Here is a 17,362-nt window from a genome sequence, read left to right as displayed (position 1 = left end):
ATCAAGAGTTGTAAGGATTTTTTCTTTCCCTAAGATACACCACATATAATGTAGGGTCTCACTGTCACTTAGACTGGAGTGCAGTGGTGTGATTGATCATGGCTCACTGCAGCCTCAAACTCCTGGGCTCAAGCGATCTTCTTGCCTTGGCCTCCCAAAGCGTTGGGATTCCAGGCGTAAGCCACCGCGCCCGACCCAAAAGTTTTACTTTGAAGTGAATATATTTTCTTTACTGGTCAGGAATGAATGCTTCAGAGAGAATACTTTTACATCTTTATCTTTAAGTACTGATGAGCTCTAGGAAAATGGTCTGAAGCATAGTTAAGGCAGAACACAATTATTCTACATTTTTCAGGCCAATGCCTTCACCTCAATCGGATCATTTTGCAAAATACAACTCCTCTAATGTTATTGAAGAGAGTCTTCTAAACTGCAGGAGAGAAGGGCTAGTTTTAAAGATATTCAACTGTTTGCGCTTCATCTGCTACAAAAGTTATACCACCAGCTCGCTAGGCCAGCATTTACTGTATGGTCATTCTCACTACTTTTTATTTAAAGATATGCACTCAGGAAATATCGAGGAGGGTCAGGGAGGTGGAGGAGGATCTTATTCTAAGGCATTCCTTGTCATGAGAATTTTATAATAAAGGACTCTCAGGAATGCATCCTAATAGGACCTTATTTCCAGGAGTAAAGTACTGCCGTATCTGTTAGCGTTGCTTTGTCTTTGGAGTCACTTAGTATTGGTAGATCTCATTTTTTTGAATGAGAAATAATTTTTCATTATAGAGCTAAATGTTTTTGGTACAATGGGGGATTTTATATTATCTTTTTCCCATTACCCGTACAGATAACTGTATAATACAATTATCACATCTGAGTAGGGTTCTTTTGTCCACATTTATTTTATTTGCTCCTAGTAAGCCCTCTAAGAGGTCTTCATGCAGGTTATTTTTAACCTCGGTTTACCTACGGAGAAATGAAATGGGGAGGTGTCAATATCTGAACACATGCACGTCAAGTAAGCTGTGGACATGTGGATTCAGGTGTCTCCTGTCCACTGGGCTGGCTACCGGGCTGGCTTCAGATGTGGGTTCATCTCACCTGGCTGCCTGACTTCTACAAACAAAGGCCTGTGAACGCGGTGGGCCCAGGACCTTTGATACCTTATCAGAATACGGCTCCTCCGTGAGATCGATGCCTTCGGCGTGCAGCTTGTTTTCAGTGAGCGTTTCTAGATCCACTCCCCGGGCACAGGAGACCTTCCTGGTCAAAGCTGGGCCCAGCTTCACACCGTGCTCCTGGAGGCTTGTGTTCTCGGGGAGCTCTGAGAGCCAGGGGGGCGGCCTTGTGCTTGGTGGGCTGCCAGGCGCCTGCCCTGAGAGAGGCCTGGGAGCCAGTGCTGGGGGACAGTTGCTAGGGCTGGTGGGGCTGGCAGGGCTGCCCTTTTTCGCTGGCAGGCATGGCGCATCGGGGCTGGGGAGGGTCCCACTGGGGCCCATGGGAACAGGGTGGAGTCCGTTAGCAAGGCGTTCTCTGCTCTTTTTGGCAGGAACAGGTGGAGGCTGTGATGGAATTTTGGGCTGCATTCTCTGCTCAGCATCTACCCCTTCTTTGGTGCCCAGGGGATGGTGTGTTCCTTCAAACTCGTGTCCTTTTCTGTGGCCCTCCAGAGGTGTCCTTGCTAAACCGTGTTTAGCTCCAGGAGGCTGAGCATCATAGTTTCTGGGCAGACACTGAAGGGGTGACAGGCCGCGACCAGAGGCTGCGATTGAGCCCTCCAGTTTCTTAGTTGTCAATTTCTGAGGTTCAGAAAATCTCTTGCTTTGGGTCAGTAGCAATGCATTGTCGACAGCAGAGTCTCGCTCCAGGGGCTGGGCCTTCGTGGAAGAGGCAGTCGTCTTCTGTGGCACTTCGGGTACAATCTGAGGGGGCGGTTCTGTCACCTCAGGAGGCACGTCTTGCTCAGCACCAGGCTCCGCTTGAAGGTCATCCAGGGAATGGGATCGGGGCCAGGTGTCCACAGTCTGGGGGCCCTCCAGGGTCTCACAGCTCCGGCAGATGGAAACTGGGAGGCTTCTTCGGTTTTTATTCAAACCAGTCACACCAGGTGGGTCACAGCTCTTGGGCGTGTCTGGGGCGAGGCCACCACCCAGCCTGCCCTCCTCCTGTCCCTGCTTCAGTGCATCCCCTGATTTCATTAAAGGCAATGTTGGGTAATTGCCCAACTGGTTTCTGCTAAAAGATTTCAAGCTGGGCTCGGTGGATGACTTGGCAGATAGGAGGCTAGCTTTCCGAGTCTTGCCTGTGAGACAAGGGAACACTTTACAATCACATTTTAAAAGCAAGTCAATCAAACGGATGCATAAAGTTGTGCTAACATAATTGAAATTTCCAACTCCCACATCCTATTGTTCAATTACATTAAAAACATAAAATCACCATTTATGACATTGGGTGATAGAGGGTTATTATGGTTCCATTTTTATTTTTAGAAAGAATTCTTAGTCTTATTAAAGGAGTCATGAAGACTGAAATTAATTGGGTTACATGGGAAAGAAATATGCTGTGTCAAGCAGTAAAATAAATCTTGGCTTAAGTCTGTGCCCCGCTGCAATCAATGTGGAAAGAGGCTGATCATCATACCCGCATATTGATGGGATTTGTTGGGTGAGTACAATTTCTCAAGGTCATGATGGAAAAGGAGAGCTGGACTGAATTTCAGAACAGGTTCTATAAATGGTATCCCCTACAGAGTGATCAGTGAATACTCAAATCGCACCTTCCTTGAAGCCCCTCCTTCTAATAAATTTATCCTAGAAACAATCAACCGACCTGGACACAGACCGGTAGACTTATGTGAGTACTTTGCCAAAGAAAATCTACAAAATACTGATAAAGTTTTAGGTCCCAGCAAAGCAACCGTCCTAGTTACAACTGTCAGACTGATAACTGAACTATCAACCAGACAAAATCTACTTATCTGACGACTGGTAATTGATACTAAACTGCTGCTGTTGAATAAGCTTTGCCAAGAACTTACAATTCATGGGCCAGGCAATGTGCTGAATGCTTTGTTCTCATCAGTATTTACATACACACACACACACACACACACACACACGGATTAACTGTCCCTTGTTACATTTTTGTCCACCTGTATGTTCCACACTGATAAACACCAACATGCTATGCATTTGTAGGATATTATTGTTGTTACATAAAGATCATCAGCCTAGTGCTACTACTGAAGATACTGACCATGGTCTACTTTTCATTATTAGAAAAATCATCACAACTTTAGGAGGCCAAGGCAGGCGGATCACGAGGTCAGATCGAGACCATCCTGGCTAACACGGTGAAACCCCGTCTCTACTAAAAAATACAAAAAATTAGCCGGGCATGGTGGCAGGTGCCTGTAGTCCCAGCTACTCGGGAGGCTGAGGCAGGAGAATGGCGTGAACCCAGGAGGTGCAGCTTGCAGTGAGCCAAGATTGCGCCACTGCACTCTGCCTCAAAAAAAAAAAGAAAAGAAAAATCATCACAGATAAATGAAGAAATACCTCTTCAGAAAAAAAAAAAAAAACGCATCAAATTTTAAAAGTAGATTGAAATAGAAAATTATTAGAACCTCTTTAGCATAAATTTTAGAAATATGACTTTCTTTTCCCTTAACTCCCAATATAAAACTATACATAAAAGTTCCATTTTTGCATTCTGCATTATATTAGAAAGATCCCTGAACTTACTTTGAGTTCAAAGTATGGTTCGCTAGCAATCTAGTTCTTCAGCAGGTACACCTGAATTCGTTTGGGCATGAAAAATTCTGCCAGTGATATCTGTGAGATCCTTACCAATCACCAACAGTTGGGGGAATTAATTTCCTGAAAAGTTTTGGATATGAAAAGGTTATTAAGAGAAAAAAAAATTCTTCAGAACCTACATGAGCTACATAAGGATTCTGATGCTTACTGAAACTGAGGATGTACTGGGATGCTAGGTGGGTTTTGCATCCTGTCTTGACCGAGGCTGTCTGAATATTATATATAGTTTGGGGAGAACTATTATCTTCCCAAGTTGATAGAAAACCTTGAGTAGCAGGGGGTCATGGCTCAAATTCTGAGGTCCCCAAGATGCTTCTTAGAATTGGAATTAGAGTGAGGCAAACAAGGTGCCCAGAGGACAAACTCTAAGGAGGTGAATGCCCAGAGTCTGGTACCCGAGAGTGAGCACCTGCTTAGGGTTTGCATCCTGGACACCCACTTTCCTGTCCTTAGCCCTAGTTTTGGTGCCCACAATGGCGCTCAAACTATTTTTTCCCATGACTCCCAGTAAGAAATACATTTTACATTCGACATGTAGTACACAGAGACACACATGCACGTACACAAGCGCAAACACACAGACATAACTGAAACAAGGATTACAAGTGACAGTGCTAACAATGCTAACCTTTATCTTAGGGGATGCTCTCTGATATTTTGTATTCTATTTTGTCTTACAAAACTGCTGTCCATGACCCACTAAACTGCTTTCATGACCCACTAATAAAGTACAACCTGTAGTTTCAAAAAAGTTTGCTTTAGTAGGTGCTCAGTAAATATCTTAACACATGGGCTACTAGATAGTATTCCAATGGCTGCTAAAAACTATCAAACCTGGGCATTTTTTATGATGGCCTTCGAGAGTTTGACAGAGATTTACGTCACTGTGGCAGTGTGAGCCTCTTACTACTGTTTCTCATCTCGCTACAAGGGAATTCTGGGGTCACAACAGGAAACCACAAAGCCATCCATGGAACGTTTAGCCCACCTGACCCCATACCACTTAAGACTACTCTTCTGTTTGAGACAAGCACGTTTTCTGAAATTTCATACGGATTACTTCCTGACTGGCTGTACAGAGAAGCCACAAACAAGACATGTGGCCATCCAATCCTTCTCTCCTGCAGTAACTGCGTCGACACTCAGGCCATGCAGCCGAGGCATTTAAGACACTGCTGCTGGTGTGACCCTGATGGATGGTCTACCTAGTAAATTGTTTTCCTTATGGACCTAATAGCTCCCAACACTCAAATGTTGGTTTTTATTGCATAAAGAAAAGGGCATAGGAGACACACAATTTAGGTTTTACAGCTGCAGGTATTTTACACGGAATTTATTAACTTCACCCAGCAGCTAGGAGAATAGCTAGGGAGGCTAACTTGGACTAGAAGGGTGTAGAGGTCAGAAAGGAAACGATGATTGCTGAGTTCATGATAGGAATAGAATCGTCCTTTTGCAGAAAACTCTGCTTTGAAATCAGTACTTGTCAAAGCAGTTTCCCAGCGACTCATGCTGACATTACCGTTTTCCAGGTTCTCACTGCTTTCGTAGCATCCTGAGTCTCGGGGTGAGCATCCACTCAGGCCCTGGCTGTCAACGAGCAGCTTCTCCTGGGATCCTGACTGGTCACTGTTACCTAGAGGAGAGAACACACCATGAAATCAACAAGGGGAATGAAAAGCACAGGTTTCAGAGTCAACAGAGCTCGACTTTATCCTCAGTTACTGCCCTGAGCTTTTGGAAGAGAACAATTTATCTTAAAATAGATGAGATCAAAATGAACTAGTGTGATCACAACTTTTCTTCCAATAAGGTATTCATCGCACAAAGATAAGTATGGAGAGAGCACACAGTTGGAGTATGTTGACACCTTTTAAGTTATGCGAACAGAAGCTGACTCCGGCCTTGGGGCTATGGGGAAAGGAGAAAGGTAGAGTGTTGTTTCGGCAGTGGGGCTCCCAGTCCCTTCTGAGTGATGGCACCATCAAGGAGAAGCAAAGAGAGAATAAATGCCCCATTCACAAGGTGAGATTGGGTCATACGTTTTTCGGAGATCTGTAAGACTTGTGCTTGAAGATAGTTATGTTGCCAACTTTCCAAATTTGGGAGCTAATATTAAAGTGTCAAATGAAATAAATTTTTTTAGCATTTAGGAGCATTCTTAGCCCTCAGGGACACGCGCTGAGGGCTCTTGTATTAGCTCAGCAAGAGTAAGGCTGGCAAGACGAGGTACAAACCCCAAAACTGAGGAGAGGCCAGTGGCAAATCTTCTTCTGTTTTTGTTGTTTGGGATGAGTTAGAGGTTGTTTTTTCTGCTTCTCCCTTTGTCTTGTGCCAGCATATTTTTCCTCCTGCATATAAGTAAAAGCTGGGGAAAGCTTAGGAAACCCTCGAACTTGGAAGCTGAGTAACAGATACATGCTTGCTGGTATAGATAAATGGATGACTGAAAGCTGAATGTCCTCATTCTGAGTGGATAAAGAAAATGCAGTACCTATACACCATGGAATACTACTCGGCCATGAAAAGGAATGAAATAATGTCTTTGCAGTAATTTGGATGGACCTGGAGGCCATTATTCTAAGTGAAGTAACACAGGAGTAGAAAACCATAATCCACACGGTCTCACTTGTAAGTAGGAGCTAAGCTAATAAGCACATAAAGGCATACAAAGGATACAATGGACTTCAGAGAGTCAGAAGGGGGAGGGTGGGAGGAGTCTAGGGATAAAAAAACTACATATTAGGTACAATGTATACTACTCAGGTGATGGGTGCACTAAAATCTCTCTCAGAATTCACCAGTATATAATTCATCCATGTAACCTAAAACCACTTATACCCCAAAGCTATTGAAATAAATAAAAAATAAAGAAAAAAAAGGAAGACCTCATTTTGAGAAAGGCTTTTAAAGAGAAGCATCATTATTTGTCAACTGTGCCTCAACAAAGCTGGAGGGGAAAAAAAAAAAATCAAGAGCAGCATCAGACGCTTCTGTTGAGTGAATCTGCCCCAAGGAAATCACGTGGAAAGCCACGAGGGCCTTCAACACCCCAGCAGCATCACCCGGCATGTTGTAGAAGGGGCACGTGGAGCCTTACATGGGACAATGAGGTTACACGCAGAACATCTTTGCATTATTATGCAGAGTAAGTGCTTGGTCACACAAGACAGAAACCAAGAAAACATTTTCTATACAAAATAGCTAGTTGCAATGATGAATGGCTTTATTTTCATCCCCCACCAACTTCCCCACTCGAACCACATACACAGAAAAAAAGAAATCAATAAGCCAGAAATGTGATGCCTTTTCTCAGGTCATCAAAATAAAAATGCAGGAAGGCAGAAGGCTCTGGCAGCTCTCCGGCTGTCCACCACTTCCTGCTTGCATTTCTCACGGGGAAAGCATTTTACAGCCCCAACTACAGCAGAGATCGTGGCAGCGTAAGTCCCTCAATTAGAATCCCAAATTAAGAGTGCTACTTTTAAAATGACTAATGAAAAATTAACTAATTGGAAGCACAAGAGCAAATACTGTCCCCCTGACCACCTAAAAGTGGAACATTCTAGAGCAGTGTCCTCACTGTGTAGAAGAGCCTGTGGCTTTGCAGTGGCCTTTGTTCTAGCCTAGCATGTTATTTAGAAAAATGATACTTATAAAATGAGGGCTTTGTGCTATCCATTACAACCCAGGGAGAGGAGTCAGAGTACTCTGTCCCTAGTGACATGGTTCAGTGCACCACAGTGGCCAAAACAGACTCCAGAGTGCGGGGTGGGAGTAACACAGAAGACCTGCTCCTGCTGCAGCATGGAAATATGTGCTGTGCCTGCATCTTTGGGGACCCCAGCCTCACCAAATACAGCAGGATGCCTGAAATTATTTTGGAGAGGGAGGGGAGCAATTCTGTCACCTGAAAACCACAGTTCTATTTATAGACTCATGAGGCATAAGGAAGGGGGCTAGAATCGCTGTCTTCATTAGGGAGAAGAGAAAAAGAGGTGAGGTGCCTCTCCTCTGTAGTACAGAATCAAGACCATGACCTTTTCCCACACTTGTCAGCATTGGTGCCAAGGTACAAAAGATAAGAAAGATGAGCTAGAACCCTGAAAATTCTCACAGTCAAATCACAGCAAAGTGCTAGGTTGTGAGGCTGAAACCCCATTTGAGCATGACCTGAACTTTGACCTAAAGGGACTCTGCTTGGGCTAAGCTCTCTCTGCCTCCAGCCTCACCAACCACACACACACCACACCACACCACACACACACACACACACACAGAATATGCTAAGACACCTATGAATATTCCAACATCAAAAGGTAGTGGTACCCAAGGGCACATACCATTGCCTGGGGAGCAGTTACCTTGGGAAAGAAGAGAAGGGAATGGGATTCTTTGAAAGCAGGACTTTCCATGGGCTTACACCATATTTCTTAAGATGTAAGAAATGAAGAAAATATGGCAAAACATTAACTTAAACATGTGCATGCATATGTTTGTTTTCTTTTCCTCTGTACTTTTCTGCATGTTTGAAATAATTCCTGATTAGAATTCTTATACAAGTTATTGTTTATACTTAGAAATGGCTAAGACAGAAAACTTTAGATTATCTGTATTTTACCACAAGTAAAAATTCTTTTAGCAATTTGTAAGAGGCTTTCATTTGTCAGACCTAAGATAGTGGGTCTGGGCTTGGTGTAAGGAATAGCCATCTGACAATTAGAGTCTTTTCCCAGTGGAACCCTAAAAGGCTGGCATTTTCCCACGCTTCGAGGGAGGCTGGACGGGTCTGACTTCCAAGTAGTGCTGGAAATGTACTTTTTGCTCTCAGTTATGGCTAAGCTAGAAACCTTTCAAGATCCCTACATATCTTCAAGGATCTCAATAGACCTCTGCATCTCCCTAGTGTATAGAAATCTGGTTTGACAGAAACCTATCATGATCTAAGTTATCAGTTAGAGGCACTACTTCTTAGCCACGATGACTTTAACTGTATTGGATGTAAAATCCTATAATGCTAGGAAAAGTCTGGACCCTGACTCTTGGCACTAATGGGTACCTCTGGGACCTTGAAGCCTTTGTTTTAGAACCAATAAAAGGAAGTACAACTTTATATATCAGGGAGGTTCTAAACACCAGAGCAGAATAGATCCATAATGGAATGTTTGAAGAGGCAAAGAGGTCTTCTTCACCTTCCAGGTTAGCAACCTGATGGATAGCGATACCCTCCTACAAAATGCTCCTTGGTACAAAAATCTCAGGACGTGATCCCAGGAGGAATGATGGGTCTCAGCCAACGTGGCATGGAACAGTCTAAGCACAGATTGCTGCCTTACACTCAGGAGTTAGCTTTTTTCCTCCAAAGCTGTGGATGATAAAGGAAATGTAATGGAGAGTATATATAAAGCATCTGTGGGTTGGATGCAGTGGCTCACACCTGTAATCCCAGCACTTTGGGAGGCCAAGGTGGGTGGATCACCTGAGGTCAGGGGTTTGAGGCCAGCCTGGCCATCATGGTGAAACCCCATCTCCACTAAAAATATACAAATTAGCCATGCGTAGTGGTGCATGCCTGTAATCCCAGCTACTCGGGAGGCTGAGGCAGGAGAATTGCTTGAACCCGGGAGGTGGAGGTTGTGGTGAACCAAGATCGCACCACTGCACTCCAGCTTGGGCAACGAGAGTGAAATTCTGTCTCTAAAACAAAACAAAACAAAAAAAAACCCCAGCTATTCTTGGTGACTGACTGAGGAAGAGCAAGTGAGCTGTTTCTGGGCCGATGTGGTTCGGGACAATAGATGATTTAATACTGATTCATACTAATTGAGCTGGTAGGCTACACCAGTTACTGTGTAGTCTCTTTACACACAACCTGGCCACAGACCCCAACGTGTCTCTTGGGCAATCAAATACTTAAAAGACCTCGTTATAAAGTGATATTAACTACGAGTCACAATTGCCTCCAAATCTATCCCTAAAGGCAGCCTGTTTATCTTAGGCTCAGACATCTATCTGATGGTGTGTGTTTCTCTAGCTTATCAGTTCCTTTAGAGGGAATGCCTATTTAGCAGAAGTGAATTTCACCTAATGACGCTTGCTTCCATGTTTCTCAGGCCTGATACATTTCAGTAATGTATAATTCTTTTTTCCACCATTAACCATGGTTTTGGTGTGTCTTTCAGCAACAGAAATGCTATTAGCTACTGATATCCCTGAAGCAGAGTCCTTGAAGGAAAATGCGTTTGAATTCAGTAACTGGAAAGGATACTCCTTTAAGATGAATGATTTCAGGAATATTTCTGATGGCAGATTGAAGAATACAGAGCAAGATAAGATTGAGTTAATGGAGCAAAGGATATGGTGTATTCAAATAGACTTCATAAAAGCTGTGAGCTCACTGATGATTCTGCTCACAGGCTGTAAAAATAAGCTGTCATTTAGGTTGGGAATTTGAAAGCCAATCGATATGGAATTCTCTGCTCTACATATTCACTGCGGAGAGACGTCTCCTCCTTTAACGAAAGCTGATGAATTTCATTTATTCACTAACCAGTCTATTCAATAAGAACACAACTCCTCGTGTGCTCTGAAAAGTAATCAAGCCTTAGCTGAGCAAAAGCCTCCCAGCTGGTCACAGTCACTGTTGTGCTCAGCTGTCACAACGGCCTGCGGGAGGCCGCACATCTCAAAAGTACCGAAAGCGGAGTCTACCCATTTTTTTTGGGAAAACTGTAATTCCATTCTTGCAGACACTTACTGCAGAATCCTCTTCAACTATCACCTAGAAACATGCCCAGAAAGGTGGCGGCGGCACATGAGGTTTTCTTTTGTTCCCATGTCTGTACTGGGAATTTATGATTTGTGCTGTTTGACCTTGGCTTGGGAAAGAACAGGACAGAATAAGTGACTCCAGGGACCTAAGCACATACCGGCAGCGTACGTGGGGCCTGCCGTGGCGGACCTCACAGGGAACACCTCTGTGCATACAGGGACTTACTGTCATACTCTTGTAACAGCTCCACTGCTGTCAAGAGAACAGCTCTGTGTTCCGGGTCCCTGATATTTAACTCATCCAAGTCTTCCTCCTCCAGCAGCTTAAAGGTGTCCAAATCTTCATATCCATTAAACAGGAAAGTGGGCATGTGCTCCTGTGAGAGGGAGAAGGAAGACAGAAGGGAGTCAGCCAGCCCAGACACATGATACCACCACCACCAACTAGCCTGCAACCCACACACTGTTCCCATAGTCACCTTCAGGCTAATCAAAAGATTAGTAAGTATCATTTGCAATAGATCCTGTACATCCCAGTCCTCTGGCTTAGTAGGCAAGCAGGGTGTTTTATTAATCATGGGTTAGGAAGATGTACATTGCAGGCTGTGATGGATTCCGCTGGCTTGCACTATAATTGTACTCTTGATAAGAGCTAATTCCTTTACCTCCACAGAGCCCACAACAGAGGAGACTCCTCCTCCATTTACAGAGCTATTAAAACCCAGCTTTTAATTCCTCAGGATCAAGAGTTTTGCAAAGAGGAAACATAATCTCTCATTGCAGACTCACGCTAGTAGACGCTTGGAGTGACGGTGGGAGAGAGGTGGGCACGGAGTTTCCTCGTGGCCCCTGTGGAGCTAGCTGCGATCAAGGTGCCAGGAGTTTCTGCCTACAGCTTTTCCAGCAGCAAGGTTTGACCCGGGGCTTATGCTATCACCCATAGCTGAGGTCAAGGGCAGTGCTGGAAAACTGGTAACTCTTTCTGTAGAATAATGGATGCTCATCATAGTAACGAGCTGCCCTTATTGGACCACACAGATCAGCCCCAACCCTACCCTAAAAATGCCCTCACTTGCTTAGTGTAGGAGAGAAAAAGGCAGTGAGGGAGTAGTGTGTGACAAGAATCAGAAGCGACTGACTTTCAGGTTAATCCGATCCAGGAGATCCTCCACAGACTTGGGCTGGGGTGGTCGTCCTTTCCGCCGCCTCCTGGTGGGGCGTTTGGGTTTCTCCTCGTCCTCACTGAGCACGTCCACGTAGATGAACTTGAACGTGCCGACTTTGTTGTTCAGCAGGCCCATCCAGGTCCCCATGGGTGGCTTGCTGATTATATCAATGATATCTCCTTTCTGTGGCCCAGGGAGCAAAGATCTTTCCATTAGGTACATTCCATGAACGTACAAATCCTGAATCTGCCAGATACACAGGTCATGCAGAAGTGAAGATGCCACAAAGGCCAGAATCGGGGTCCCACAAGTCACCCCTCTGAGTGACCTGCATAGGATGTGACTGTGAGCTCGGCAGAGGCCAGACAGGTGTCTCTGACTGTACGCAATTCCACGCAGGCCCCCGGTCACAGCTCCTCCACCCTCCTGCCCTGCAGAACCAGGGGTGCCTGGGGTGCCCCTGGTGCTCTCAGTCAGGCTGCCCACCCGGCACTCTGAACGCCTTCCCTCCTCAGAGGGCTCCCGCTTCTTAGAGAAGGCACTTCCCACCTGTCCTAACCAGTGGCGATTCCGGCCCTGTCATGGCTGCACACACTTTGTGGAACCCCATCTGTCCCATAAAGGTATCTCTGAGCACACAGAAGGCAGAAATCTTTCTTCAGATGGAGGAAACACAGAAGCCAGGTGTGTGGAGCAGGAGCCAGGTGGGGAGAGGGAGGGTGTGCAATAGGAATTCTAGAGGGAAGCTGAGGTCAGAGGGGTGAAGTGATGATAACCCAGGGATCAACACGAGACCCTCCCTCTGCCTCGAGGGCTGGCTGGTTCTTGTTCTGCTTTTCACTACAGAGGAGACCAGTGATGGAGGTAGCCAAGATACTGTCCAGTCTGTACCATAGTAGCCCAGCATTCAACAGTAAGGAGGAAAGAAAGCCTCCTAGAGAAATGGAAGAGCCCAGTTAGCTACTCTGAGGCCAGGGAAAGAGATACCTTGAGCTTCAGCGAGTCTGTGTCATAGGGACTGGGGGTGAAGTCGGTGTGCACCCTGGCACGCCCGCAGAACGGGCCTCGGTAAGGCGGCTCTTCATCATCCCCATCTTCCGACTTGACGCTTTCCCGGTTGCTGGCTGAGGAATCGGTGGTGCTCACTGTTTGACCACCTGTACAGGAAACACAGGAAGAACACGGGTAGATCCAGATTTCCCACCCAGCAAAGCAGAAAGGTATTGAAGGTATGGCAGATTAGGAAACAAAGGCCCACAGAAAGGAAGCCTTGAGCCACAACCCTCTGACAGGACCAGGGCAGGGCCCAGTTATGAATTCTCTGAGTGTTATCCCTCATCTCCTCACCGGACAGGGGACTCACAGCAAGTTACCCTCATGACCTGGGAATCCATCTGGCACGGAGGATCCCGCGTGGAGGACACTGCAGGACCAGGCACTAGACTCTGCTCTTAACATTCGTGACCTCTCAGTGGTAATGCACACCCTCTCTAACCATTTTACAGATGAGGAAACAAATTCAGAGCAGTCATGTCATTTGCCCAAAAGGGTAAGAACTTAAAGTGGTAGGTTTAAACCTGATCTCGGGGCACGGTGGCTCATGCCTATAATCCCAGCACTTTAGGAGGCCGGGGTGGGCAGATCGCTTGAGTCCAGGAGTTCCATCCGCCTGGGCTACATGGCAAAACCCCGTCTCTACAACAAAATTAGCCGGGTGTGGTGGCATGCCCCTGTAGTGCAGCTACTCAGGAGGCTGAGGCAGGACGATCCCTTGAGCCAGGGAGGCGAAGGTTGCAGTGAGCTGAGATCACAACACTGCACTCCAGCCTGGGAGACAGGGAGACACCATCTCAAAAATAAAAATTAAAACAAAATAAAAAGTTGATCTTTTCCTTCATACCATTCAGCCAACTCCAACTACCATTGGCCCGAATTTATCAGTCACATATAAAATTCCCCTCCCTTCCCCACTCCCATTATTTTGCTGGTCATCTTCATGTGCTTGTCTCCCTGGCTTATTCCCCCTGCTCTCTAGATCCTTCTTCTGAGATGCTTTCCCTATTGTCTCCAATCAAAATTCATCACCTCCTCTTTTGGGCTGCTGCTGCTGCTGCATGTCTACTAATAAACAAACACGACTCTGAGTCCAGAGAGTTTGCTGGTCTGATTCTCTAATAGCACCTGAAGGGCAGGACTTGGTCTTATTCCCCTTGAAATTGCCTGAACCTAGTGCTCAGTATATGTCAGATATTAACGCCAAAGAAAATAATCACAATGACAAACTAGACTTACTCATGGAGCTCTGCCCACTCAGAGAACTGCGAAGACTTTCTACAGAACCCCCGGCCTTGAGCTTGGGCTTGTCCAAGTGTTCGGGGTCAGGCTGTGAAGGCGGAGGGGAGCCAGGCATTCCATCAAGGCCCGAGTCCTGCCATGGGTTTCAACAAAATGAAGAAGTTCATCAGAGTGGACAGGTGTTGTTTTGTAATTCTCAGCGACTTGGCCTTCAATGAAATCAATCAAATCAATCTATACCCATATTTGATTCTATAACCAATATTCTCCTCCTTTGAAACTGACATCCTTGCTTACTTTTAAAGTCGTGGCCAATGCTACTATTTATTAAGCACTCAAATATTATTTCTCATTCTCGAATAGATATTCTTGGAATCTCCAAGAAAAAAAAATCTGTCTACCACACAGACAAAATACTTAAAGGTTTAGAGACTCAGCATACCCAAAAGCCCAGTAGCAAGGCTGGACTTCAAATGTAGATCAAGTACAATCCATGATTAATAGAATGCCTGGAAGTGCAGTCAGAGAATATTTAATCTAGTTGGATAGGAAACATTTGCACTTTTAAAAAAGTGTATTCCTTGAAAAAACAAACATTGGCTAGATTCTTATATTTCTATTTATACAAATTATTGGCATTGGCTAAAGAAACATGAATTTAAAACCCAAATATACAGCAAACATACTATTTTCCAGTCTACAATAAAATTTCCATATGTCACTCTAAAGTTGTAGCTTCTTTCACTTTTCTAAAGTGTTGTCAGTAAAAAGCTGGGAAGTCTTTTTCACACCAGGATCCTGATGGGAGTGACTCAGCAGTACTTTCTGCATTTTGAGTAGCTAAGTATTACCCTCTCAGCAGCTCCTCATTTGCACATTTGAGTATAGCATGCTTATTTGATTCGTGGTGCTATATCAATAGACGATATCGCACTTCAGAAAGTTTGCAGTGAGAATTATTTACTTGCCAAAATAGAAAAGTCTCTGGCATATTACATATGGCCACAGCCACGTGAGCACAAAACCAGCTAAATGAAACCTGCTGTTTGCATGCTGCCGAATCATCAGAAGGGCCTTAACACAGCTCCGCAGGCCCTGCAAACATCTGAGGACATCGGCAACAGCAGCTTCTGATCCAACACACATTAGTGCTTTCAGTGTGAGGAAAGTCAGCAAGCGACCTCAAAAACAACAAAGAAAACTAGAGCTGACATTATTAGGAAGTTACTGAAGCTCCAAAGTATGAATTCCTTTTAAAAAAAAATTCATTCCTCCTTTCTGCGTCATAAAATAAGTGATTTTTTTCCCATTAAAGTCTTCTGTAATGCTTCTGAAAAAAGCACGCAGTTTGAAAAACAGCAATAGTAAATGTGGGTCTCTGATATATTTTCAAATGCTTTAAAAAGTTATTAATTTATTCATCACATGTTTATTAATTACCTACAATAACAGGCACTAATCCAGGTATTGGGCATATAGCAGTAACAGAGAAAACAAATATCCCTACCATAATGGTTGGTATATTTACTAAAAAGTTTTTTTTAAAAAAACACACAAGGTGGGCACGGTGGCTCATGCCTGTAATCCCAGCACTTTGGGAAGCTGAAGTGAGTGGCTCACGAGGTCAGGTGTTCGAGACCAGCCTGGCCAACGTAGTGCAACCCCATCTCTACTAAAAATACAATAATTAGCCGGGTATGGTGGCACGTGCCTATAGTCCCAGCTACTCGAGAGGCTGAGGTGGGAGAATCGCTTGAACCCAGGAGGCGGAGGTTGCAGTAAGCCGAGACCACACCATTGCACTTCAGCCTGAGTGACAGAGTGACACTCCGTCTCAAAACAAAAACAAAAACAAAAAAACCAACCACACAAAACCTGCCATTATTTTTGCTTTACAGAAAATTTACAATGATCAGTTATTTCTCTTATTCCTTAACTTACGTGAAATGGCAGCTTTAAAAAAATAGAACTAAGCACATAAGATTGCTATATGGTAAAATTATTGAAAAATGCCAAATTGACATTAAAATTCTATGCTTATGATTCATAAAGCAGAAAACCTCTTTGAACATGAGCTTAAGAGTTTTAGTGGCTGTTTCAATTTTGGGGAAAAGCAAACTTAATAAAATGCTTTAAATTAGTAGCATGCTTTCACTAGCATGCTGACTGCTTCATTGCTGGGAAGAAATACAGAATCACTATCACTCCGTCACCCACAGGGACAAGAGAATGAAAAGAATAAAGAAAAAAAAAATCATGGATAAGACCTATTGAAGGCAGTCCAGACATCTCCTGCAGGTCTAATAGGCCACGGTTTCTCAGCCTGAGCACTGATCATTTTGATGGACAGTTCTTTGCTGTGGGGACTGTCCTGTGCATGCTAAGATGTTTGGCAGCGTCCCTGGCCTCTATCCTCTAGATCAGCATTCTCCAACTCCCGGGCCACGGACCAGAACCTGTCTGTGGCCTGTTAAGAAATGGGCCGTACAGCAGGAGGTGAGTGGCGGGTGAGCAGGCCAAGCTTCATCTGTTTTTACAGCCACTCTCCATTACTCACATTACTGTCTGAGCTCCACCTCCTGTCAGATCAGCGGCGGCATCAGATTCTCGTAGGAGCACAAATCCTATTGTGAATTGTGCACACGAGGCATCTAGGTTGCATGCTGTTTATGAGAATCTAATGCCTGATGATCTGTCACTGTCTCCCATCATCCCCAGATGGGATCATCTAGTTGCAGGAAAACAAGCTCAGGGCTCCCACTGATTCTACATTATGGTGAGTTGTATAATTATTTCATTATATATTACAATGTAATAACAATAGAAATGAAGGGAACAATAAATGTAATGCACGTGAATCATCCTGAAACCACCATCCACCCCAGCTCCGTGGAAAAATTGCCTTCCACGAAACCAGTCCCTGGTGCAAAAAGATTGGGCACTGCTGCTCTAGATGCCAGCAATATCCACTCCACTTCACTTCAACACAGTCTGACCATTGAAAGACATTGCCCTGGAGTCCATGGGGGAGCAAAATGATAGCCTCTCACCCTATCCCCGTGAGAACCACTGTAATCAGCTGAAGCTGCTGTGCAGGCTTTGTTTGAATCAAGTGAGGTGGGTGGCAGGCTGGTGGTGTTCAGTCATTCGCACAGGGGTGATGCTTGGTTTTAGCTCACTGTGCCCACCAGAGAGCAGCAGCTGAGCAAAAATGTCTGCTTTCCTTGCTGTTTTTATGTGGTAGATAAAGTGTATTACCTACATATTTCAAGCAGACAACCAGCTCATACACAGGAACTTCAACAG

General features: G+C 44.7%; 1 protein-coding gene across 3 annotated transcripts in view; it reads right to left on the bottom strand.

The window, feature by feature from the left end:
- The window catches only part of SASH1 (SAM and SH3 domain containing 1), a 212,430-nt gene that overhangs the window by 6,044 nt on the left and 189,024 nt on the right, over window positions 1-17,362 (bottom strand). For all 3 annotated transcript variants that reach the window (XM_003255856.3, XM_030809810.1, XM_030809811.1), the window contains 6 exons: window positions 14,054-14,189; window positions 12,749-12,918; window positions 11,735-11,944; window positions 10,822-10,972; window positions 5,347-5,460; window positions 1,167-2,305 (listed from right to left, as the gene is read on the bottom strand). In XM_003255856.3, the coding sequence (XP_003255904.1) occupies window positions 1,167-2,305; window positions 5,347-5,460; window positions 10,822-10,972; window positions 11,735-11,944; window positions 12,749-12,918; window positions 14,054-14,189 (1,920 nt within the window). The remainder of the gene's footprint in view (window positions 1-1,166; window positions 2,306-5,346; window positions 5,461-10,821; window positions 10,973-11,734; window positions 11,945-12,748; window positions 12,919-14,053; window positions 14,190-17,362) is intronic.

The sequence above is a fragment of the Nomascus leucogenys genome, chromosome 3 (genome assembly GCF_006542625.1).
Source record: "Nomascus leucogenys isolate Asia chromosome 3, Asia_NLE_v1, whole genome shotgun sequence".
In the NCBI taxonomy this organism is placed as follows: Eukaryota; Metazoa; Chordata; class Mammalia; order Primates; family Hylobatidae; genus Nomascus; species Nomascus leucogenys.
The sequence above is the reverse complement of the archived record's forward strand: the minus strand, read 5'-3'. Positions and strand labels throughout refer to the sequence as shown.